General features: G+C 50.9%; 1 protein-coding gene and 1 long non-coding RNA gene across 2 annotated transcripts in view; both read left to right on the top strand.

Annotated features, from left to right (window-relative positions):
• BIN3 (bridging integrator 3) overlaps window positions 1-25,824 on the top strand; it is a 38,263-nt gene that overhangs the window by 2,498 nt on the left and 9,941 nt on the right. The window contains exons 2-6 of the mRNA XM_085080900.1: window positions 7,348-7,396; window positions 14,062-14,102; window positions 14,711-14,772; window positions 18,316-18,452; window positions 18,945-18,985. Coding sequence (XP_084937026.1) covers window positions 7,348-7,396; window positions 14,062-14,102; window positions 14,711-14,772; window positions 18,316-18,452; window positions 18,945-18,985 — 330 coding nt within the window. The remainder of the gene's footprint in view (window positions 1-7,347; window positions 7,397-14,061; window positions 14,103-14,710; window positions 14,773-18,315; window positions 18,453-18,944; window positions 18,986-25,824) is intronic.
• On the top strand, window positions 637-4,797 carry LOC146428010 (uncharacterized). The gene is made up of 2 exons (XR_014856210.1): window positions 637-2,559; window positions 2,799-4,797. It is a non-coding gene; the product is annotated as an uncharacterized LOC146428010 (long non-coding RNA).

The raw sequence follows: 25,824 nt of genomic DNA, 5'->3' as shown, positions 1-25,824 counted from the left end.
TCCCAGGAGCACAGGGAATGCTCCAGGAGAACAGGGAATGCTCCAGAAACACAGGGAACACTCCTAGGAGCACAGGGAATGCTCCAGGAGCACAGGGAATGCTCTCATGTACACAAGGAATGCTCCAGAAACACAGGGAACACTCCCAGGAGCACAGGGAATGCTCCAGGAACACAGGGAATGCTCCAGGAACACAGGGAATGCTCCAGGAGCACAAGGAACACTCCCAGGAGCACAGGGAATGCTCCTAGGAGCACAGGGAATCCTCCAGGAACACAGAGAATGCTCCCAGGAGCACAGGGGTCACTCCCAGGAACACAACCATGACCTTTGTACCAACACTGGAAAACTGCTCCAGAGGGTTCAGAGGAAGCTGCTGGTGCCAGAGCCTGGATGAAACCCCCAAATTCCCAATTCCTGCACCCAGGCAGTGAGGCAGCACTGTCTTTCTGGGCTGAGCTGTATTTAGAGCAGGAGTAGGCTTGTTTTGGGACACAGCCCTGCACGGGCAGCTGAGATGTTTTTGGAATCTCAGCAGAGCTCCATGGTTTCCTTCAGGCTTTGGCGCTGTGGGTTGGGATCTCCTGGAGCATCCTCATCCCTGTCTTCCTCCTGTGCAATCCAGTGATTCCCTTGGCCACCACTCCTAAAAATTAAGGGAATCAAGTGCTGGATTTTACTGATTCATCCCCTTATTGCCCCCAGTGCCTCATTTTGGACTCCATAAAGCATTTTTTAAGGCTACTGAAACCACATCAAACCAAACCCCGTAACCAGACTGCCAAATACCCCCTGCCTTGGCTTCCCACTCCCCCAGGTGATTTCCCAAAAGGGGAAAAGGGGGTTTTTTTCAGCAGCCTGCCAGCTCCATCTCCTTGCACACCGCTGCAGCAGCTGGTATTTACTGGGAGGGAAAAACACGGGAAGCAAATGTTGACAAGGGAGCGTGAGGCACGTGCTGCTCGGGGCAGGGCTGGGGGACCATATGCCTCTTGGCAGGGAGCTCTCCAAGTGGACTCCAGGGCTGGCATCCACGGGAAATCAGTGGGAACGGCTGCTTACGCAATGTTTAGCTCCCCGGAGCGCCGATTTCTGGGATATTTAGGGATGGAGGTGAGGAGGAGCCGCCAGGAGATGGGAGGAAGGATGGATTTGCACAGGCTGAGAGCGGGTTTGGTGGTTATTCCCGGTGTTTTCCGTGTTCTGGAGCCACGGCCACGCCGGGCAGGTGCGATGCAAACACAGCCCCGGGCGCTGTTTTCTTCCCTCTGAATCAATATTGATGTTTTTTTGGAGCCCAGCGTGGCCAATGGCAGCGCTCCCCCTTCCCTGCAGGTTTCAGTGATACTGGGACTGGGAGATGAGCTCGGGATGAAATGAGCTGGGATGAAGCAAGTGGATACCAGAGCGGTGAGCGAGGCAACCAAACGCCTCCCTGTCACCTGGAGCACCTGGGCAAGGTGCTTTGCACATCCCAAAAGTTTTTATCACGGTGAAACTGGAGCACCAGGCGGGCATTTCCCGGGGTGGAGCAGCTGGGAAGAACCACCTGCCACCTCCCCTGCTGCCACTGCCAGAATCCCAAAGTGGTTATTCCTCAAATTGTTCGTTTTTCCACCTGTTTTGTCCAGGTCGCTCAAACCCATTGCTCTGGTTGAGCCACAACCGTGTTTCACAACCGTGCTTAAAATGGATATTTTTGTAGCATAGTCAGGGCCTAAAACAGCCCTGCAAAATTCTGCTCGCCCACGCGCCTGGCGTGAGTAATTTTCTTTTGATGGGTGAGTAAAATATCATTATTTTTTTTCATGCTCCTCTTGGAATGGGTGGGAGAGAGAGGATTCTGACATTATTTTTGATTTGCTTAACACTGACACCGTGCCTGGCTCCGTGCAGGATGCAGAAGGATCCATTCCCAGCAGCTCATCCCTCCACTGCCAAACTTCAGCAAGGTGCCTCGTCTTCCCTGGCCTGACCTAAAATCCAGAAAATCGATGTTTACACCTCTTTTTTTTTTCCCTCCCCCCCTCTTTTTACACCTCTCTTTTCTCCCTCTCCCCCGCTGCAGCAGCTCGCCCTGACATCTCCTTAAAGCCTCCCAAGTTTCCAGGGATGGGGTTGCAGTCCAGGTGGGAATGCTCACCTGCGGGATGGACCATCATCCCCTCATTCCCGAGGGATTCCATCCCCACATCCCTCCCATCCCCACCCCCTGACCTCCCTCTCATCTCCACCGAGCACAGCACCCAAACGAGGATTTGGCGCAGAGTCTCCCTCGACAGAAGCTGTTTGTGATCCGTTGGAATAATTTTTTTTTTTCCATTTTTTTTTTTTTTTTGCCTCGGCGCTGTGTTTGGAGCGGTTGCCATGAGTTCCTGCGAGGCGGGGAGGGGGGAGAGGGGTGGGACGGTGCCTGCGGTTTCCATGGACACGCCGGGAGCACAGCGAGGAGGATCCGGGAGATTGAAGCCTAACCTGAGCTTTCCTTCCTGCCCGGCTCACCTGGCATCTCCTCCCGGCTGGGAATTCACACCTTTGGGGGTTTTTAGGGAGCCCAGGGTTGGTTTTCTCGGTGCAGGCTGGGATTAGATTCGGGAATGCTGCTCAGCAAAGCCCTTTGAACTTCCTGGCTTTCCTAAATCATGGAAAACTCCTTCCTTAACACCTCCATCTCATAGGGAAGGTTTAGCAGAGCGCAGAGGGCAAGGCAGGGGAAGCTCAACGGAGTTCACAGAGCGGGAAAGTGAAGGTTCACATCCTTCCTCGTGTGCTCCTGACCTTCCTGCTGGTGTTTGCAGGAACACTCTGATCCCTCTGGGATAGCAGCTGATCCCACAACCAGGCAGTTTTCCTACAGCTACACCTGGAGCTGAATCCATTCCCAAAGCAGGAGCTTCCGAAGGAAAAGGCTCAGGGAAGGAAGGGCCCTGTCACCGTTTCCGTGGTGGCTTCAGGACAGTTTTTTTGTGCACAGAGGATCAGGTAGAAAGGGTTTGTAGAACCCCTCATCATCCCACATGCTAAAATCCTTGGGAAAACCAGGCTCAGAGGGTCGGGGTCACCCTGGCAGCGGGGGAGGCTGGGTGTCATCCTCCTGCCTGCAGGCACAGAGAGGTTTCTTTCCGGTGAAGGAATTGAAATTTTTGGTGGAAATTCAACGAGTGAGAAGCTCTGGCGGGGATCCAGGCTGTGCTGGCGCTTGGGGTTTCGATGAGAGGGAGAGAGAAAGGCAAAAAAAAAGCTCTGAAACTTTCCACAGGAAGCGGGCACTTCCCACAAAACATGGATTTAGTCGGTGGCGTGGCCGTGGTGCCAGGAAAAACCAGTTGTGGCCACCAGTTGATACCACAGCGAGATCTGCAGGTCCCCTGTAAATTGAAAAATATTGAATTCACAGGCTCAGTGGCACTTTTCCCAAATGAATTACCATCCAACCTGCCCCAGCCTTCTGTCCCTGTCCCTTCTTGTCCATCTGTCTGTCCATCCTTCCTCCCTTCCCTCCCCAGTCCCTTCTTGGCAGCTCAGCATCCCCAGGGGCAGCGTTTTATCAGCTGTGGGTGAAAATATTTGGTGTTTATCCCTCCCCTATCTGCCAAGGGTCTTCTGGGGCCTGATTAGGGGTGGCCAAGCCACGTTCAGCTGGGATGAGGTGGGAAAAAGGAGGAATTCTTTTCATCCTGCAGGAATTGATTCCCTGGGTATGCTATGAACTCCATCTCAACTCCCAGCCACCAGGGATGATGCCCAGGTTTGATATCCTGCTCAGTCCACCCTAGGAAAGGACAATTCCTCCCTAATTTAGCAAGGATTGGGTCTGATTCCTGCCGGCAATGCCTGCTTGCCTCGATTCCAGGGGACTGGAGGGGAGTGGGAGGGGGAGCTCCATGATTTCAGCCTCATCTCCCCGCAGACCTCATTGAGCTGAATCCCCCCCGGCCCGGGAGGTTTGTTTCCAACTCTCCTGTGCATCCAGAGGAAGAATTAACAGCTTTGGTGTGTGTGGCCCTGCGTTTGCACATGGAAAAGCCAAGTAAATAGACGAGATTGCTGGGGAAACTTCAGAGAAAAATCAGCCACAGCTTCTCCCACCTTCCCCTCCCTGGGGTTCCTGAGCATCCCCGAGTAGAGCTCGCAGGATTCTCTCCACCCACACTTTTTTTCCCCCTACTTTAAGCTCTTCCCACCCTCTCCCTGCGGTGTTTCGCCCTCCTCCCTCCCTTCTGAACCCCCTCTGCCTTCCCAAATTTGCGGGGAGAGGGTTCGGGATGCTCCCCCAGCCCTGCGGGGTGGGAACGCTCGGGCTGTGTGACTCAGCACGCTCGGCTCTTCAGGAACGGGATTTCAAGGGATTTCACACCCCAAACACAACCCCAGCTTTCTCTCGCTCAGCAGAAACGAGACATCAAAAAAAAAAAAAAATAGGAGGGGAAAAAAAGAAGCAAAAAAAAGCACCGATTCTGGTTTTTCTTTGGTGTTTATAGAGCCAGGCTCAGCTTTTAAGGTATCAGGGAGATCTGTGCCACGCTGGGAATCCATGGCAGTGATGGATTCAGATCCATTTTCCCCCCCAGTTTATATACTTTATCCCCATCATGTATTTCCTAACCAGAAAAAACCCCTAAATTTTCAAGCCAATGGTTGTGACGTTGCTGTGACAGCTGCACTTTGTCCCACCCCAGTTTTGCAGGCAGGGACACAACTCCCAGAGGGACAAAAATTCGGTGCCAGCGGCGGTTTTGAGGCGTGGGGTGAATCCATTTGGTTTTAAAAGCTCCAATAAAAAATCCATACCTCTCATCTCTTTTTTTTTTCCCTTCCCTTACTGCTTTCTTTCCTGCTCACCCATCTTCCTCCCCCCCCTTTCAGAGAACCATATTAAAAAGCAGTGATTTAGAAAACCAGGAAAATTATGTAAAATTGTAAAATAGAACAAAAAAAAATCCAATAATTGGGGAACAGACCTGACTTGCACAGGGTTATTTTTTTAGAGGTTTTACTGAGACAGACATAATTACCAAGTGGCATCACGATGCTGATGGAGATATTTACTGCTGCACAGGGGATTTGCAGTGCTCCACTGACTTCCCTTTGTTTCTAGGAAAAAAAAAAAAGGGATTTTTGGGGTTCTTTCTCCCCCATGGTGAGGTGGAGATGGGGATTGGAATGGGAATTCCCTCCATTTCACCATTTTTCCAGTGGACAGCACCAGTTTGGAATGCTCTCTGAATCCCCCAGACAGGGCAGAGGGGCAGGCTGTGCACAGGTAATGCTTTAATCACTTTTTTTAATTGTCCTTTCCCGCTAGGAACCATCCTGGCTCCAATTCCCTTCCTGTTCCCACCCTGCCAAACTGGTTTTAACTGGGATAACACTCCCCTGGGTAAAATCCCCACTTTTTTAATCCTCCAAGTTGATGGCATCACTTCCAAAAACATCAAGTGACAGCACCTGGCTGGGGATGGCAGGCAGGAGGTGCCTCATTTTAGTTTATATTTGACCCACGGAGGAAAACACAAAAGGAAAAAAATCCCTATATTTTTGTTTTCTTCCTGTAAGGCACCACACCCCCCAGTTATTGACAGGGAAATTATACAGCAGAGTGGTGTTTGTTTAGGAAAGGAGGGTGATTCACACTGCCACAGGAGCTGGAAAGAAAGGGTTAAACCCAAAATTACACCAGTCCGAGCCGACGGCCATAAACAGGAAGTTCACCCGAAAAAAAAAAAATTTAAATTTAAACCTGGTGACTCAGGTTGGCTCCAGAGCTGCTCAGGGAGGGACAGCGGGGTGCAGCCCTGGATTATTCCCGGTGGGTAATTACACCGTTGGTTTGAAAACAACGGGAAAGGTGGGAAGAGCGAGGCTGGGAGTTTGGATAATCCTGGTTTTTTTCCTGCTCCATCCTGCTTGTTCTTCCGTTGCAAACTCTCTCTCCCGTGCACGCTGTTGGGTTTTGCAGCAGGTTAACACTGATGGAAATGTTTCCTGGGGAAACGTTTCGCTTCCAGTTGTGGAAGTGAAGCTGGTGGGAAGCAAATGGAAAACCAGCAGTGGGAAAAACCAGACTGGGAGGCAACAGCGTCCCCAAAATCCATGGTTTTAGCTCAAGTTTTGTCTAGCAGCGTGAGAATTTGCACAGGTCAGCTTCCCAGGAAGCTCCTGGTGCAGATTTGGGATGGGATGGGAAAATGGGATGGGATGATGGGATGGGATGATGGGATGGGATGATGGGATGGGAAAATGGGATGGGATGGGATGGGATGGGATGGGATGGGATGGGATGGGATGAAGCCGAGCTGTAGGTGAAGCATATCCAGCAAACATCACTTCATTGTCATTGTGACCTCAATTTTTCCTATTCAGTTAAAGCACCACAACCCAGAAAACACTGGGAGATTTTGGCTGAGATGCTTTAACCGAGCAGCACCTCTTTAACTTAATTAAATCCATTGACAACAGCAGCCGAATTCCCGGATTTTCATTATACTGATAGGTGAAAGAAATCCAATTATTTCCAGGCCGCCTGCATGGCTGCTCCCAGCTGACCCAGCCACCCTTACATATGTTGTGTAATTTATTTAGAGTACTCTTCACCTCAGAGAAAACCATTCAGGTAACCCAGATTTTCCTGGGAATTAGGGATTTTAAGAATGAAGGCTGTGCTGGCAGGTGAGCTGCTCCTCCAGCTGCTGGAGCAGAGGAATCCTTTGAAGCAGCTCACAGCTCCAGACACCGAGTTGTTGCTTTTTTTAATATCCTCTTTCTAAATATTTACAGGGTTTGTTTGGGTTTTTTTTTTTAGTATTATTTTATCCTCCCCGTCGGATTTGGTTTTAAGCAGAGTTTTTCTTGTGCTGCTCGTGGAGCATCCTTGCACTGATTTGGGGTGGAGGGAAGGATGTGTGGGGCTGACCTTGGGGGTGACAGTGACTCTTGGAGAATATGGAATATCCTGAGCTGGAAGGGGTCATTGATCCAACTTCAGGCTCTGCACAGACATCCCAAAATCCCAGCCAGCACTCCTGGAGCCGTGACAAATTTGGGAATGTCACCATTCCCCGGGGAGCCTATTCAGTGCCCAAACACCCTCTGGGGGAAGAATTGTTCCCTAAAATCCAGCCTGACCCTCCCTGGCCCAGCTCCAGCTTCCCTATCCCACAGCAGAGATCAGAGCTGCCCCTCTGGAGAAAGCTGTGGAATGCTGTGAGCTCTCCCCACAGCCTCTCCCACCCTTCCCCAGTGCCTGGAATTTGGGGTTGAACCCCAAAACAACCCCCACTGCCCCAACCCCACCCCAGCCCGGCAGCAGCGCCGCTCTCACATCCCCATCTCCTCTCTCTTTTCCAGGATCCCGTTCAAGATCGGGCAGCCCAAGAAACAGATTGTACCCAAGACAGTGAGTAAACCAGTTCCCCCTTTTTAGCTCCAGCCTTGGATCATGTGGCTGATGAGTCAAGGCGGCACTTTGACTCGTCCCATTTTGCAGCGTGTGGGAGGGAGCTGGAGCAGCAGAACCTGTTGCCGCGTGTGACCAGCGCTCAGCTCCTCGTGCGAGGAGCGAGGGGGAGCCCCATGCAGGGAGAATATTTTGGTTTGGGATCTGTTGGAATTATGATTTTTTTTTTAAATTTTTTTTTTTTTTGGGAGGGGTGTGCGCGTGGGGGTTTGGGGAAAAGAGCTCTCTTGGTCTGGCACGGTTTTCCTCGGAGATGGCTGAACGGGTTTGCTTCCTTCCTTCCTTCCTTCCTTCTTTCAGCAATGGCTTGTTTGTTCATCCTTTCGGAGCAGATGGAGGAGGAGGAGTGGTTCAGATCGCTGAATATAACTGTTTCCAAAGAAAGGCTTATAAGCTGAGATGCTTAGTGCTCGGGCGTGAATTAATTTGTGCTGCACAGCATTTGCTTTAAAAGCAAATTAAAAAAGCATTTTGTATTCCCGTGGATTTGAGGCTCCTACCCCAAGTGCTGCTGCTTGCAGCTGGCTGTGGTATTTTCCCTTCTTAAGCAGCTTGGCTTTGCATTTGTCCCGTGCCAAAAAAAAATTTAAAAAAAAAGCTGTGGAACCTCCCAGGAGCTGAACGCTCACCTGGACACCTGCTCTAAAATGGGAGCCCTGAGAGGCAGCGTGGGGCAGAGTTTGTCCCTCTAACGGCATTGGTGACCTAATCCCCTGAACAGACTGACATCCCTGATCCTTCCTCTCCGGGACACTCGGCTAATTCCGCAGGATGCGTGGGCACCGCGTTTGTGGGGCAGTTTCTCCCTGGGACATGACATTTTCCCTGGAGGCAGAGGGCTAATCCCACCACTCCCTTCAAGGCTTGATTGTCATGTTTTATTTTAAAGGATTTGGTGGTTGTCTGCTGCCGTGGAGCAGCAATTTTCTGTAACAGCTCCAAACTGTCAGTACAGAATTTCAGCCAGGCAGGCGACGAAGACGAGGACTGGTAAAATTCCCCCGTGGTTTTCATGGGATTTCAGCTGCCCTTCTCCAGGGGCTGGAGATCCACCAGGAAGGTGCTGCTGCCTGTGATCCCTCAGGTCTTCACAGCCCTCCCAGATCATGCCAGGAGCCTCCACATTCCTTGCTCCATGCCATTTTGCCTCTCACCCTTCCCCAGTGTTCCCAACAGCAGAGTCCTTCCAGGCTGGTGCAAGAACCAGCAGCTCTGCAGCTCTGGGTGTCTCGGTGAGCTTTGCTGGGTGTCTCCAGCCCACCCCTTCTCACATCCCAGCTGAATATATTACATTTCCTCGCTCTGATTTCCCTCACCTCCTGCTGCGTTCGCTGTTGGGAGAGGTTTGTCTCCCCTAAAATCAGCCATCCCTGAGCCTGGGCTCCCTGCAGATGAACGGTGGCACCTTTGAGATCTTCCCTTCCCCAGAGCTGCTGGAATGTGCTGTTCTGAAGCAGTTGGCAGGCTTTGCTTACATATACATGTGTGTGTATTAAATAGAACAGCTCAGAATATCTGGCAGGCAGAGGTTCATTCAGCACCCAGAGCGTTTCCAGGCCTTTTCCTTTTCCTTCCTTCCTCCCTCAGCTCCCCAAGGACAGGATTTTGTGTCAACAAAGTTGGAAGCTGATTTCTAAATGGCTTCCACTTGCCCTGAGATGATGATGATGATGATGATGATATTGCTCTCCAGGCAGCAGATACAGGGAGAGCAGAAAACAGGAAGCCTTGGGACTTCACACTAAGTGTAGAGTGCAGCTCTTCAAAGCAGAACAAACAGCAGGAAACCACCGATATCCCCCAGGATCAGGCATTCCATGCCGTGGCGTGGAAGGGATGGAGTTGCTTTGTAGCTCCAGCGAGCTGCAGGCCCCCAAATTCACCTCCCAGCTGCAGGCTGAGACGCTCCATCTGTGCAGGCTTTAGGGAGCAGCACAGCAGCCAAGGTCGGGGATGTTCCAGATGTTGGGCTCTGCAGCCCGCCGCAGGAAGTGGGAAGGTGTGGCATCGCCAGGGCTGCATCCCAAGCCGATCAGGAAGGGAAGTGGTTGTGGGTAGAGGATCTCCCACTCACAGGGACCGGACCACAAAAGAGGATGGTGAGGGGGAAGGATTAAAAAAAAAGCATTTGTTAGGATGTAACTTCCTTGGCTCTCCATGAGGCCTGGGACTGGAGTCAGGAGAGGGGGATGGCTTTGCCGAGAGGCTCAGCGAGCCAGAGAGGCTTTTTTGTTGTCTTGATGCTGGGGCTGGTGTCAGATCTAGGCCGGCAGTAGTCCTGAAAAGCAATTTGCCTGGACTGCCGAGGAATTAGTCATGACTCCCCGTGCCCACTCGCTTGTGATCCTTTGGAGAAGGGCACGGTGTCAGCCACAGTTTAGCTCTTGAGGGAGAAGGAAAACCCCGGTAGAAAATATCAGCTGGTGAACTGAGGTGATCACCCCCTCCCCAGACATGCCTCTGCTTTTTTTCCACCTTAACCTGGGCAAATCCAATTCCAGACAGCATAATCTCTCCCCTCCTCTTCCCTGAAAAGAGCAGCTGTCACCGGGCTCGGGGAGCTGGGTGGGAGGATCTAATGCTCAGAGAGGACCTGCTGTCAGCAGGGCCAGAGGCCCACAGCCCAATTAAACTAATGCCCAGTGATAGGAGTTAAACCTGTTAGAATTATATCTCTCCATGTTTATTGCTCGGCCACGCAGCCTCTTATGGCAGAGATGTTATCCCCTCCCTGGGGACAGCTCTGCTCCCAGCAGAGGTTGCTCTGTCTCGTCTCCCCTGCTCTCCTGCAGCTCCAGCTGAAGTTCACCTGCGTCCCCCCGAGGTTGTTCCCTGCCCTTCACCGGGGCTGGGATGATCCAACCAGGCAGGGAGTCGGGGAGCAGAGCCTGCCCTGCATCCCCTCGGGGCACAGAGCCGGGGCAGCTCGGGATTTATCCCTTCTGCCTCCCTGCTTCCCTCGGCCCTGCTCTGGCCTGGGCTGACTCAGACCAGCTCGCCCTCCTCCACCTCCTCGCTGGCCTGAGTCAGCTTGGCAGGGAGGGGAGACCTGAGCTGCCAAACCTCCCTTCCTTGACTCATCCCAGCAGCTCTGCCTTCCCCAGGGATGTCGGCCGGAGGAGCTCTGTGAGCAGCAGGATTCCACTGCAGCTGGGGCCGTCAGCACCTTTCCATTGGGCTCCACCAGCGAGCTGGAAATCCCCAAACAGTGGGGGGAGTGTCACAGGAATGGTGGGGTCAGTTTGAGTGATGCCAGTTAAATCATTTTGCTCATTTTCACTTCAATCTTTTCTGTCCAAACTGGTCCCTGCAGGTGGGAGGTACATCCTTTTATTCCCTTTTGCACCTTCCTGGGAAGCTTTCTGGCAGGATGGGGATGTGGAGAGCTTGCAGGGTGAAGTCTATGCCATCCCAGATCCACCTGCACCCTGCAGCTCTGCCTCAGGATATTCACCCACAGGACTTACCTTGAATCTCTTGATGGGATGGCAAAAGCTCAGCAGAAATTCCATCCTATAACAGAATTCACAGCCTAATTCTATGGGTTTCTTTTCTTTGGAGAGGAGGGAGGAGGAAACATGTTTCCCTCTTTTCCCCAAAATCCATGAAGAGGCTGAGACCGCTGCAAGATGCAGAAATAATCTCATCTTCCTCCTTCAGGAAAAAACATGAACCCCAGAGGAATAGGAATATTCCTCACATCCCTTATTTCCATCTCTTTGTAGTGTTGGATTTGGTGTTGCTCCATTGCCTCATAACCACCGTGGTGATGATGATCAAGCAGGAGGGATCTTATCCCACTGTTTGCAAACAAAAAAACCCCAAAACTGGGTGAAGGAGAGAACGTTGTTTTATTTCAAAGCTTTTGAGAGCTCGTGGCTCTTGATGTAGATTTAAATAAAAACCCCGAGACGAGCGATTTTTACATTTCCCAGCCCCTGTGCCTGGAAGAAAAAGAGGTTCAATACAGCAAGCACGGTTTGATTCGGAGTTTTCAGAAAAAGGCTGCGGAGCTGTGGGATTATTTTAATCATATGGAAACTTCCCTTCAGGTTATTGTAATTTTCTTGCCCATACTTCTTGTTCTCGTTACTCTTAACGTGATAATCCTCTCCCCAGCCTCTGTCAGCTGTGTGTGACCATGGATTGCTACTGGGAATGGGAAATACTGTGTGCTCTGCAAAACGTTCCCAGCTTGTCCTCCTTGCACGGCTCTGCTGGGTGGGAGCATGTGAGAGATGAGTTTTTCCCTCTCCAGAGCACAGGGGGCCCTGCTGGGAGCTGGTTTTGTGGGATATCCAGGCTCCAGCCATGACTGGGAGGCTCCATGAGCTCCAGACTGTGGGGACTGGGAGCCAGTTGCTGCCTGTGGGCGTGAAAAATAAGAGCAATCCTTGGGCAGCTGTCTCAGATGGGGCTGGGGATGTGAGTCAGGCCAGGCAGCTGAAGTGTCTCTGTGTGGAGCCACCTCGATCCCGTGGGGATCTGGCGCTGGGCTGGGGGTTTTGGGGGTTTTGGGGGAGCTCGGGGGGTTTGGGGGTTTGCAGCAGCCAGAGGATCACAGGGTGGGGAGGATTTGGAGTTATGGAATGAATTCTAAAATCCTGGAATGGTTTGGGTGGGAAGGGAGCTTAAAGCTCATCTCATCCCAGCCCTGCCATGATCAGGTACACCTTCCACTGTCCCAGGTTGCTCCAAGCCCTGTCCAGCCTGGTTTGGGACACTTCCAGAGATCCAGGGGCAGCCACAGCTTCTCTGGGAATTCCATCCCAGCCCCTCCCCACCCTCCCAGGGAACAATTCCTTCCCCAAACCCATCTCTCCCTGCCCTCTGGCAGTGTGTCCCCATTCCCTGTGTCCTGTCCCTCCATCCCTTGTCCAAATCCCTCTCCAGCTCTCCTGGAACCCCTTTAGGCACCACAAGCTGCTCTGTATCCACTAAACAACAACGCCTTTTGCTCATTGCACAGAAATGGGCGAATCTGACAGCAAAAAGGGACAGAAACCCTGAATATCTGCAGGTATTTCACAGCCAAACCCTCCAGCTTTCGGAGGAATCAGTTGCTGAGCAGATCCTCCTAAACACAGCAAGGGAACAAGAAGGGAACGACACCCCCAGCCTTCAAGGGGGGCATATTTCTGTGTCGAGCCCGAACCCTGCGTGGTTTGCAACCAAAACAATTCACACCTAAGGCCTATAAATAGAGTGCAATATTCCCTGGATATTTCAGCAGCCGGAACAGGCCCGGGGATGGAGGGTGAGTTTTACTACGTGCTGGTTACCTGACCTGCCAGCTGCCGCGGATTGCTGCGGAGCACAGAGCGCCAGGCACAAGTCGTGTGAGCTGCCCCCACACGCTGCTCCGTGGCTGTTCTCTCCAGCACCCAATTTTAGCAGCACGAAAAGGGAGCTGGAGCTCCGGGGAGGGTTTTTTGGAGCAAGAGAGGGGGGGAGAGAGAGAGAGAGAGGGAGAGCCAGCTCGCATCCCCCGGATGGTGGGAGCGGATGGTGCGGACAGCTGGGAGCTGGGATGGGGATGGAATGTGGCTGGTCACTGCCTGCCCTGGGATCAGGCTGGTGGAGTTTGAGTACAGCACAAAAAGGTGTTTGAAAAAGGAGATTTCGAGAAAACCGAGCTCTGTCTTTAACCCCCAAGCTTTTACCAGCAATTCTGCTCGAAAAGCAAACGTCCCTATTAAGCGTTCTGGTGTCGCGTCAACCCTGGGACTGAAATTTCGGGGCCAGCAGGAAGAATTGGAACAAACCTTTGGATCCTTCTAGTCCTGGCTGCTCCCAGCACTCCGCATTTCCTTAATAGCACGGGAGCTTGACAACACAACTGAACCCAGCGCTGATCCCATGACAACAAACGCGCATGGATTTACTCTTGGCTGGTCAATTGAAATCCATTTGCTTCTCTGGTTGACGAGGTGTGGAATGAATGTTTTAAGTGTGTTAAAACAGTCAGCATGGAAAGAAAGTTCCTTAAAATATCTCCTATCGCTGGAGGTTTGCTGCCAGCTAGCAAGTAGGAGGGAGCAGGCTCTGAGGTAGCATGGGGAGAAGGCTGTGCTGGAGCTCTGAGCTCGGAGCACAGGTTTCCCCTCCCTTTTTGAGGTGTCACAGTCCGCTGGGATTGTTGCTCCAGCCCAGGAATTTCATGGCAGGGAGCTGTTGGAGGGATAAGGAGAGTGTGGAGGGGGTGGATAATACGGAGATGGGAGGATGAGGAAGGAGGAAAGAGCCTGACCCACCTCAGTGTCCTTGGTGGGGCTGGAGGAGAAGCAGCTTCTCTCTGTTTTTGGGAAGAACACTGAGCCATGCTGGGTTGTGACCTCCCTGCTTTTACAGCATTCCCATTTATTCCATCCCTGTGCTGGAGCATATCCTTGATGGAGCTGACATTTTTGGTGGCAATGACTTTACCCCAAGAGTCTGGAGTTCAAAACCCCCAAACTTCCTTTGCTTTTGAGGCTTAACTCCCATTAAACCTGCAGCTTCCCTGGGCACAGCTCAGCATTTCCCAGGGACAGCTCTCCCTGCCTTTGCCTCTCCAGGCTGCCCTGCAGTCCCTTGGAGCTGATTTCCATCTCTTCTTTCCACAGGTGGAGAGAGACTTTGAAAGGGAATATGGAAAGCTGCAGCAGTGAGTATCAGCCACACTGGTCAGACAGGACCGGCTGCGTGTTTCCCTGCTGTGTCCTCTCATTGCATCTTCCCAGGGAATTTTAGCCAGTGATGCTCTTCCCAGTGAGCAAATCCCTCGCTGCCCTGTAATTTCTAATTCTTCAGCGTTTCTCTGGGTGTTCAAAGGTGTCCTGAGAAGGATTTGCTGTGGGGTTGCAGATGATGGCAGCTCTAAAATAGGTGTAAAATCGCCAAAAAACCGCAGGGTCCCCGAGCAGCCCAACACCTCTGAGGACCAGGAGGGGCTTTGTCACCCTGCCTGTGTCACAGGAGCTCACAGGGATCATCTGGAAGCATTTGGCTTCACCATTTGTGTTAAGTGGGAGAACTTTCAGGAAATATGCGAACTATGAATAAGAGATCACCAACTTGAAAAGGTTAAAAACCATCTGAAAACAACCCGAAAGGGTTGAGCTGCACTGAACTTCATCGAGCCTTGCCTGGATATTTTTAACTCCCACCAGAAGCCAGCATATTCAGCCCGTAAATGATTTGTTGCACGTATGATACACTTGGGTTTCTTTCTTTCCAAGATTCCGACTTTGCCTTCTTCCTCCCATCTTTCAGATTGGAAGATCAGACCAAAAAACTTCAGAAGGATATGAAGAAAAGCACAGATGCAGATTTGGGTAAGTGACTGGAGGATACATAGACTGTGAACTTGGCCACAGAGAGATGAAGTGACTTTTCTCGAGATCACATGAGTAATGTGTGACAAGTCTGGAAAACAAATCCAGAGCTCAGTCCCACTCAGTTTGCTTAGTTACAAGGCCATCTGCGAGAGGGCTGCGAGCAGCAGCTCAGCCCAGGGAACACAGGGAGTGCTGCGGGCTCAGTCCCTGTCTCCTCAGCTCTGTGGCCTTGGACAAATCCCTTTCTTTTCTTTGCCTCACTTTCTGCCACTGAAAAAAAAATAAAAATCAGGAGTCATTATTCCAGGTCTCATTCTCCAGCAGGAGCAGCTCTGGCTGAGCCTACTGTGCCAGCAGAGCTTTTTTAGCTTGTTCAGTCAAGGGTGTGGAGCACTCTGGAGCCCCAGGAAGGTGGGATGAGGCTTTGGGGTCTGCAGGACACAGGTGGACACAGCTGTCTGTGTTTCCCGTTGGAAATGCTGCCCTGGCAGCTCTCCTTTGGGAATAACCCAGCTCATTCCCTGGGTGGCTGCTTGTTTTGGCTTCCCCTGGTGCCAGTGGGCGATGGAGGAAGCAATAAACAGCTCTGCCTGCACGTTTGGGGTGACATCTGACCCTGCAGGTGTCCTTCATGTCCCTCTGCTCAGACCCTGCTCTGCCCAGAGACCGATCTGGGGTTGATATCTGGATTTGTTGGACAAATCCAAGCTGCCATTGATCTGAGCAGGACAGGAACCTGCAGCAAGGAGCTGTTCCAAACCCAGATAGTTTTTCCCAGCGTGTGGTTTGGAGCAATCCCTGCTTGGCCCCCACAGCTCTGGAGCCAAGGCAGAGGCACCAGCGCAAACAGGTGTGGGTTGTGCTGGGCCAACACTCCTCCCGTGGGACTGGGGTCACAGCGGGGCAGGGAGGTGGGGAGGAGGTGAATTTGGGGCTTCCCAATTTCGAATTTGAAGCTGCAGCCTCTCACCTGTGGGTGTGTGGGTGTGGACACTGCCAGGCACAAACACTGGCTCTTCCCGTGCTCTCCCACCCTTCTGGGAAAGGCACCAACCACCCAGGACTCTTCTCCAGGGTGAAAACTGCCCTTTCCGAGGACTCTGGTCATTGTCAGGGATCCTTGGTAAGTTTTTCCTTGTTAAGGATTCCCCTCCCCTCCCTTGCAGTGGGCGTTGTTTATATGGAGCATTTCAAGTCCCAGAGGAGCTGTGGGAGGACTTTCTTTTTCCGTTCTGTTACATGGCAGAGTCACAAATGAGCCTTGGCCAGAGCCAGGAAGATCTGATTTCTCATTTAAAGGCTTGAAATCCTGAGTGGAGGGAGAGGTGCTGCTCACAGCGTGGTGAGGGGTGGCTGAAGGAAAATCAGATCAATCCCTCTGCTCACCATTCCCAAAATCCAGCCCTGGATCCAGCGAGGATCCAGAATATCCATGGCACTGTGTCCTCCTGCCTCATCCCTCTAGGCTCACAGGGTTGGTTCTTCACTGCCTGCAAACACTCCCTGGAAAACTGGGACTGGTGGCTCGAATCTCCACCTTCTTCCCAAAAAACTCAGCTCAGGATGAGAGCGATTCCTGTGCACAGAAATATCCCTGGGAATGGGATGTGAGCAGCACTCCCTGTGCCATGGCTGGAGGGCACTCAGCCCCTTCCCCACCCTCTTTCCAAACAAAATAGGACCTTCAGGAGCAGGAGGATGTTCTTTAACTGGAGATGAAAGCTCTCATTGAAATGAGACACAGGGAACCCACAGGATTGCCATAGCTCAGGTTTGCTCTCTAGCTGTTGTGGACTCTAAAATCTGAAATTCCTTTATTTTGGGGCTACATCTCAGTGATTTGTGAGCAAAGAGCAGTGCAGACCCTCCTGGAGTTCATCCACCCTGAGTGACAGGAGATCCTTTCTCCTTCTCCTTCTCCTTCTCCTTCTCCTTCTCCTTCTCCTTCTCCTTCTTCTTCTCCTTCTTCTTCTCCTTCTCTTCCTTCTCCTCCTCCTCCTCCTTCTCCTTCTTCTCCTTCTCCTCTTTCTCCTTTTCTCTGTCTCCTCCCCACCCTGGGACCCTCAAACCCCACTTTCTCAGCTCTGTACAGGTGAGATCAGCGATGCAGAGAAAATTCCTGACCCAAATTCCCCCTGGACATTCCCAAAACCCCCCAATTCCTGACCTCCCACCATGACCCAGCCCCTCCCTCCCTCCCTCCCTCCAGTTCACTCCCAATCCCCTCCTGTGAAAGGAAACTCAATTTTTCTTCCAGCCACAAGGAGTTCTGCCACTCTTAACTCCGTCCCGTTCTGGCACAAATCCCTCCTCAGATGTGGTCACACATATGGATTATATCCCATCTGTTTAAAGGTTTAAATGCCTAAAGCCTTAATGTTTGGATAATAGATGGATACGGTAGCTTTGTTATTCCGGAGTGAGAGGCTCGTTGTGCGCTGAGCTCCCCAGCTCTGCAGCTTCTGAGCTCTCTCCGTTATAATTGTGTGTAACCTTTAAATCAGAACGTTTAACCCCTTGATTTATGATCTTAAGCCCCATTATTCGGATGACTTTAACTTTTAATATCTGAGGGAGTCTTTCCAAAGCTCCTCCGTAGCACGGCTCGAGCATCTGGCTTTGTGATCTCCGACTGGAATAACTTCCAGCACTGAGGAAAAAGAACATTTTTTTTAGTACCTCTGACTTTTTTTTTCTTTTTTTTTTAGTCTATTTTATCCCTGTTTATATTGATGCTTTCCTTTTTATTAGTCTTTTCTTTCCATTCTGTACCTTCCCTGATTTCTTGCTTGTTTGTAGTGGTTCTGTCATTGAATTTTCCCTTCAAAATGGGATGTTTGGATAAAGAGGGATGTGACTGATGGAAAACAAGTGGAATGCTCAGTCACACCATGACCTGGTGCTTCTGGATTTCTTGCTGGCACTCCCAGGGCCTGATGGGACTCCGGTTTCCCCCCTGGCTGGTTCTCCACAGGCACAACATTTAGGCTTATTGAGGGAAAAACGCTTCACTTGTGTACCTGCTCTTTGTGTTTGGAGAGGGAAAGAGAAACCTCATCTCCCAGCCCTGCCAGTCTGGTCCTTTCCCACTAAATCCACTTCAAATACATGGTTTTTTTTTTTTTTGTAAAGCCATTTGAAAGACTTAATGGACTGTGATTTTTCTCGTTGTGGAAAGAGCTGTAGTGAGGCTGAGAGTGACACTTAATAGTCTGTCGAGAGAAGATGCATAAAAACCCCCATCTCTGGGTTTTTTTAAGAGAACAGTGCTTTTGTTAGCCTGGGATTATTTCTGGCAGCATCACAAGCCTCACATTGGAGTGGTTCAGACTTAACTTCTATAAAAACACTTCTCTGGCTGTTTACATGAATGAATTGGTGGCTTTTCCTTGCTTTCCTCTCAACCACGGGCGAGATCTCTCCAGAAAGGTTGTGCTGAACACCTCCTGGCTGCCTCAACCCCCTGATTTTCACCCTGTGGAGATGCCTGGGCATGGGAAATGTGGGAAATACAACCTAACTGTTCTTTTTTCCACCCAGCCATGTCCAAATCTGCAGTGAAGATCTCCTCAGACCTGCTGGCCAACCCGCTGTGTGAGCAGGAGCCTGCCTTCCTCGAGATGGTCACCGCCTTCGACACGGCCATGAAGAGGATGGATTCCTTCAACCAGGAGAAGGTGGGCTGGGTTTGGCTGGGAAGTGGGAGTGCTGGGGGTGTTCTGGGATCGGGGAGTGGTTTGGGTTGGAAGGAGCTTAGAGCTTGTCCAGTTCCACTCTGTTCTTTTAGGGTCACCTTCCACTGTCCCAGGGTGGCTTTGGGCACTTCCAGGGATCCAGGGGCAGCCACAGCTCCTCTGGGAATTCCATCCCAGCCTTTCCTCACCCTCACAGGGATGAATTCCTTCCCAAAATCCCACCTAACCCTGCCCTGTGATTTCCCTCCATCCCTCGTCCAGAATTCTCATCTCTCACCTCTTTCCCTTTTTATCATCATCCCCAAGACTTTCCCCACATCAATTTCTCACCTCACCCTGAGCACCTGGGAGAAATTTCCTCTCTTTTGGTTAAAGGATACTGTGGTTGTGCCCAAAATCTCCTGTGCAAAGCCATCCTCGTGCAAATGGGATTTTCCAACAATCCTGACATGCAATCCTTTTTGCTCTCCACAGGTGAATCAGATCCAAAAGACAGTCATAGAGCCTTTGAAAAAGTGAGTACCAAACATCACCTCATCAGCCACATGGGGGTTTGTCATCATCCCGAATTTTGGGGGTGTGGAGAGGCTGGAAATCAGGGAGAACAACTGTTTTTGGTACCTTAATTAATAATAATTTAACCTTTTTGGCTGCTTGGACTCTCTGCTGCCTTCAGCTGTACCTTAAAGATATAAAATGGAGCATCCTAGGCTGCAAGGGACCCCAAAAGATGAATATTTTGATTTTCTCCCTGATTATGTGTTGGGTTTTACCAACTCTTTGCTCCAGCAATGAAACAAAACCACCCAGAGATTTCCCCATGAGCACCAGAGAGAGACATCCAGGGGGGTCAGAAATTGGCTGGTTGAGCAAAAATTTCTTTCCTTTCATAATTTTCCTAAAGAAAAAAGGAGAAAGTGAAACTTCCTGCATGTTTATAAATAATATTTCCAGGCAAAGGAGGAGGAGAGGTTGCAGAGCCTTTGTAGCCAGAGAGGTGGGAAATATGGAGGGGAAAACACCCAAATCCTACAGTTTTGTCACATCTGGCCTGCAAAATTTCCACCTTTTCCAGGTTCACAAGCTGTACCCCTGAACCTCTAAGGATAACTTCAGTTCTCTCCCAAATAGCCCCTTAAATCCCGAGATTTGCTGTTTTGTTACAGGAGCAGAGCCAGCAAGCAAAAATAAAATGAAATTACTTTAATATGACAGTAAGTGTTGTAAATTGCTGAATAACAATTTTAGTTTAGCTTTGACACACGGAGGGGTTGTCGTGGTTTAGGTTTTTTGGGTTTTTTTTTTTTCTCCCTGAAGTTGTTGTTTCTGCCCAAATCTGAAAGTAAAATCTCATGGATCACTTAACACCTGAGGTTACAACGTGTTCCTGTCTGGGGGATGTTTGGTGACTCAAGTTTTACCTTGGTCCTCTATCCACCACCAGAAATTCCTGCTTATTTAAGGCAAAAAAAAATACAAAGAAAGAAGGAAAAAGGGAAAAAAAAAATCCCAGCCTTTTGCTGTGGAATTGTGTTGCTTATTATCTAGATTGTCCTCATGAAAGATACATTAACTTTTTCTTCCAGCATTCTGTTAAAATTGGAAGAACTTGTGTTTCTGAGATATTCTAGGATTTATTTTTTTTTTTTTCCCCCAGCTTGTGTTAGTTGGTGAAATGAAAGACAACCCCATTCCCTGCAAACCTGCCTTGGGTTTTAAATGCTGAGGTGGTGAATTCAGGACACTAAAGCCATTTCCATGGAGTGTTCCAAGGGCTGGAGCACCTCTGGAGCCAGGCTGGGGGTGAGAGAGGAACAGGGAGAGATCCAGGGAGAGCTCAGAGCTCTTCCAGAGCCTAAAGGAGCTCCTGGAGAGGGATTTGGGACAAGGGCTGGAGGGACAGGACACAGGGAATGGGGACACACTGCCACAGGGCAGGGATGGATGGGATTTAGGGAAGGAATTCCTGGCTGGAAGGGTGATGAGGGATGCATTTCCCTGAGGATGTCCCATTCCTGGAAGTGTCCAAGGCCAGGCTGGAGCACCCTGGCCTAGTGGAAGGTGTGGAAAATGCTGGATCTGGATGATCCCTAAGCTCCCTTCCCACCCAACCCATTCCATCATTCCATGGCTCTCTGTTATCTCCCCAGTCCTTAGTTCAACACCAACATGTTTATTCCAACCTCCTGGCTGCTTTCCAGCCTCAGCAATCCTCTCCAACACCCTGAATTTCCATTGGGCCAGAAGATGAGAGGTTTTTTTCCCCCCTTTTCCTGCCCTTTGGCACCTGCAAAGCTTCACCCTGTGTGTCTTTAACCAGCTTATGCTCCATGCTGGGGAAACTTCATCACCACACCGAGAACAAAAACACTCCTTCCCATCCCTCCTTCCTCCCTTTCTAGGTGCATCCCTGGCCAGGAACATTTCCAGGGAGCCCAAGGGTCCATTTTGAGGCTAATGAGATGCAGGAGAGAAATGCAGAGCTTGCACCTCCCTCCCCTTGTCCTGCTGGCAGATAAACCCCAGCGACGGTTCTGGGAGAAAAGTTCCAGATTAATGAAAGCTGCCTTGAGGAGCTCTTCTTATTTCCAGTTAGGTTTTCCTTCTTCCCCTCGCCCAGGCAGCTCTCCCAACTTTGCTCTGACCTAGAAAAAAAAGGCTTTTTTTTTTTTTTTGCTTTTTAAATTTTTTTTTTTTTGCTCCAACAGCTGCACTTTATTACATCTTCACTGGTGGTCTTTTATAGTTTATTAGCCAAAGAAGCAGATAAGTATAATCCAGACAATTATCATTAGTGGTAATATATTGTAATCAGAGGCACATGGGCAGTAAAATCTCCATTCAGTTGTCCAGGGATTGGAGTTTCCAGGCAAATATTGGGGAATTTGTTAAATCATGTTGAAAAAAAGCAGTAGTGGATTTAGTGAGGAGGGGGTGGAGGCTTGTATTGTTTCAATCCTTCTGCTTCTGGGCTCGTAGGGTTATTCACAATTTGGCTTTTTGAGCCCCAAAGAACCCTTTGGCTGGGAATGACTCATTTATTTTCAGGGAAAGAGCAAAGCTCCAGTGAGAATATTGCATTTTTCCGTGGATGGGTTGGGCGAGGAGCTGGGCAGCAGGGTTGGGCTCCTCTTTGGGAGCTTTTCTGAATCTTTTGTAATCTCACACCAGAGCAGCGGATTTGGGGCAAAGGGGGACAAACCCAGCTGGTTTGGACTTCACTCTCCCAGTTCTTCCCAGCCAGGGCAGGGTCAGGGACTGGGGATGGACTGCTGGAGTCTTAGTGATCCATCTTGTGTGTCCTGATTTAAGGAAGGAAGCAGCTTAGATGAGCCAGGTGGTTTGGAAATCCGTGGGATTTAGGGCCTTTCACATTGGGAGCAGATTTCCAGGGCTGCAGGGCTCGATTTAACAGACTCTGTCTGACCCTCTCGGAGCAGGGGGGTGGCCTGGTCACCTTGACTTGGTGACATTCCCTTGGAGCATCATCCTGGTCCCAAAATTGAGAGGTTTGGCCATGGGAATGTCATGGCCACCCTGGCTTGGTGTCATTCCATTGGAGCATTGTCCTGATCCCAAAATTTGAGAACTTTAGCCATGGGAATGTCCTGGCCACCTTGGCATGGTTTCATTCCCTTGGAGCATTGTCCTGATCCCAAAATTGGAGAGGTTTGGCCATGGGAATGTCGTGGCCACCCTGGCTTGGTGTCATTCCCTTGGAGCATTGTCCTGATCCCAAAATTTGAGAACTTTAGCCACGGGAATATCATGGCCACCTTGGCATGGTTTCATTCCCTTGGAGCATCGTCCTGATCCCCAAATTGAGAGGTTTGGCCACAGGGATGTCCTGGTTACCCTGGCTTAGGCAGGGGTGACACAGAGGGTGCTGCCACCGAGGTGCCACCACCCAGGTGTTGGTGTCACCCCCTTGGGACATGGCAGAGGTGCAATCCTGGAGCCACTCAGAGCAGGGATGGATAAATTCCATCAGAGCTGTGTGTCACCAACATCTGCCAGTGACAGCAACCAGGAGCAGGGATTCCTCACTCCACCTTCATCCCACCATTCCCAAATTCCCTCAAGCTGCCAGGAAAAGGCACCAGAGCTGGCCAGGAGCAGCTCCAGGGGTGCTGAACCGGAAGCAGGAAAAGCTGCTTTCATGGCCTTAACGAGCCCCTAATGAGGATTTGGAGAAGCCACATGGCCACCTAATCCCCAGTGCACCACTTCCTCAGCCCAGCATCTCCATTCCTGCACCTTTTCCCTCCAGGAGGAAGGGCTGGGTGTCATTTCCCCCTTCCTGGTGGGTGGACAGGCCCTGACGGACGTGTGGGCACAGGCTGAGGAATGGCAGGAATGTCCCTCCATGCTCCTGGGCCATCCTGATGCCTCTCCAGACTTCCCCTCACCTCATCCAGCATGGCTTTCTTTGACATCTGATGCTTCCCATCTCTGTCGTTCATTTTTTTTTTTACCTGTCCAACACCAGCCATAGATTTTCTCCATTTCCTTTTGGTTTCTTATCCAAGCCATCCTCCCAAAAATAATGCCATAGGGAGGAGCCATGTGTGTGCCAGCCTAGTCCAGCTTACAGACTGCCAGTAAGGGTTTGGAGATGCTTGAAAACAGGGAGAATTGCAGGTTTTACCATTATTTTTCCCTGTGCCAAAATTTCCCATTGCTGGTACTACAAATGGGGGCTGGAGGAAGCTGTAGGACGAGGATTTGGGATGGAGAGGGCGAGGAGAAGACGGAGAGGTGACAGACTGTTCCCACTCCTCGAGCATCCCCAACATCCCCAGGGCTTCCCAGCAGAGAGATGGGAAGAATTTCCAATTCCCAAGCCCCAGACGTGTCAGCTGGGCTGAGTAACAAACACATCCAGCAGCACCAGGAATCCTGGGGACACTTTTATCTCCCGTGGCAGCCTCTCTCCAACCCCATCCTCTAATTACGGGGAGCTGAAGGCAGGCTGGCGTGGAGACGAGGTGGGAACACGATTTAGAATGCAGGGAACAGGGTGATTTAGATGTTTTTCCAAGGATAACCTGTCATCCGGAGAGGAGTTCACCGGCAGGTTCCCCCTCTCCCCCCGCAGCCACGGGCAGAGTAATTTGTATTTTCTTTTCGTTATCCCTGCGTATCTCCCCTCACCTGCTCCTCTTAAGCTGCCTGGGCTGTAATCCCCTCTCAGCAGCCTTCCCTAAAAAGTGACAGGGAACAACAGCAGCTTATTCCACAAGCTGCTTTCGTGGCTGGGGCTCTAATACCCCGAGTGCTGTTCTGCCTTCACTTTGCCACCATCCCCTCCAAACTTGCTTTCAAGTCGGCTTGGATTTTTTGGGGTTTGCCTTAAAAATGGGAAGTTTTGAGAAACAGAGGGCAGTGGTGGTTGGGGTGGGGTTTGGGAGTGGTTGTGGCTGTCAGACCCATCATCCCTATGGATTCCCTCTGGTGAAACAAGCAGGATTGCTTGTGAGGCTTCCGTGCTTCCCGAAAATTCCATATTGAGTTGTTCAGGCTCTGTTTCCAGGGGATGTTTGGCTGATGCTGATCCATCCTTTCAGGTGTTAGGTGTGAAGTTGTGTGTTCTTCCCAAACCTCCCCCAGCAGGGATAAAACATCAAATAAACCAGGAGAGCCTCTGGACTGATGGGATCAATCCTTCCCATCGTTAATAACTGGGAAAAACTCCTGCAGAAGCCACGACCTCAAGCTGCTGGCATTGTCCCCTTGGCTGCCAGGAGGGGTTGGAGGTGCTGCTCCAAAGGCTTTGGAAAACACTCCTGATCCCCTCGGGGTGTCTGTGGATGGCAGAGGCTCTGCAGAGCCTTTGTGCCAGTTGTCCCTAACGTGCGTGAGATGGTTGTGAAGACACTGGGGCTGCGTGTGGAGTTAGGAATTCCTCAGAATAACTTGGCACTGCCGGGAGCCTGTCTCTCCCTCTGCACCCCTGGCACTCGCCTTGGGATCAAATTTCTGTCCACACAGGGAGAAAAACCTGGGCAGGGCTTGAAACCCTTTCTGGGTGAATCCTGAGGGATTTCAGAGGCTCACAGGGAATTCAGGCAGAGGGATTCCTTCAGGAGCTGGAGGCAGCTTTGCCTCGATCATGAGGAGTCCAAGGAAGGACCTTCCTTCCCTGCTGGAGCTGAGCTGATCCTGCATGGAAATGGAACCAGGTGGCTCATGGGGAGAGCGTGGCTGGCATGGGAAAAGTTCTGTGGCCACAGGGAGAGCTCAGCCAGAACATCCATGGTGTCCAGAAAAGCCACAAGTGACCCAATCCATCCTGCCGGTGCTGCTGGAGAAGGACAACCACACTGAGGGAGCTTCAGACAGTGATAGGGTTGGTTCTGAGCTAAAAAATGAGAGATTTAAATGAGGTATCGGGAAGGAATTCTTCCCTGTGAGGATGAGGATGGCACAGATTGCCCAGAGAAGCTGGGAAACACTTCCTCACCCCTGGAAGTGCTCCAGACCAGCTTGGACAGTGCTTAGAGCACCCTGGGACAGTGCAAGGTGTCCCTGCCATGTGGAATGGGGTGATTTAAGGTCCTTCCCACCCAACCCAGTGTGGGATTCGATGATTCCCAGCAGCCAGGCTGGAACTCAGGACACTCCGAGCTGCAGCTCCGGGGAGCTGAGCCCCCCCTGCTCTCGGAAATGCAGCGTATAATCTATGCATTAAAAGTCCTTGTGAGACAGGAGTTGCTGTGCCTACACAGTCACAGCCTCTTCAGATCCAGCCCTGTAGATATTTTTTTTAAAGCACAGTGCCCCTTCCATTACTGGGCTGTGAAATTGCACCGAGTCGATACCGGGAATAAAAAGGGGGGAAAAAAGAAAAAAAAATCAAAATCGAGCCTTTTTCTTCCCTTTTTAAAACCCAGATTTAACTTCAAAGTTAAGTGGAAACTGCGTCGCTGATTGTCTTGTGTGTCCTCCAAGGGAAAGGGTTGGATGTTCCCTGTGATTGGGGTGGAAGTGGCTCTGTGTGACTCTGCCGGAGTCTCGTGGCTCTGTTCAGGCATGGAAGTGACAGGGAAAGGTTTGGCCACCAGGAAAACACCATGACAGCTGGGTCTGAGTGCCAGCGGGAGGCTCAAGGGTTTGGGGACATCACAGGAAGGGTTTTTGTGATTTCTGGGTGTGATGGCAGTGCTGGATGGTGGCTGTGCTCAGGGCAGGGAGGAAAAGGAGGATTTCCCAGCCTCCAGCCTGGAATCTCCTCTGGCATTCCCATGGATTCCTGCTTTGGAGGAGCAGCTCAGCTCATCCCCGTGGTCTTTATTCCCTGCATTAGGTGTGAAGTTGTGTGTTCTTCCCAAACCTCCCCCAGCAGGGATGGAAC

The sequence above is a fragment of the Lichenostomus cassidix genome, chromosome 22 (assembly GCF_008360975.1).
Source record: "Lichenostomus cassidix isolate B80296 chromosome 22, HeHo_3.0, whole genome shotgun sequence".
Taxonomy (NCBI): Eukaryota; Metazoa; Chordata; class Aves; order Passeriformes; family Meliphagidae; genus Lichenostomus; species Lichenostomus cassidix.
Note: the sequence above shows the minus strand (reverse complement) of the source record. Positions and strands in the feature narration are given on the sequence as shown.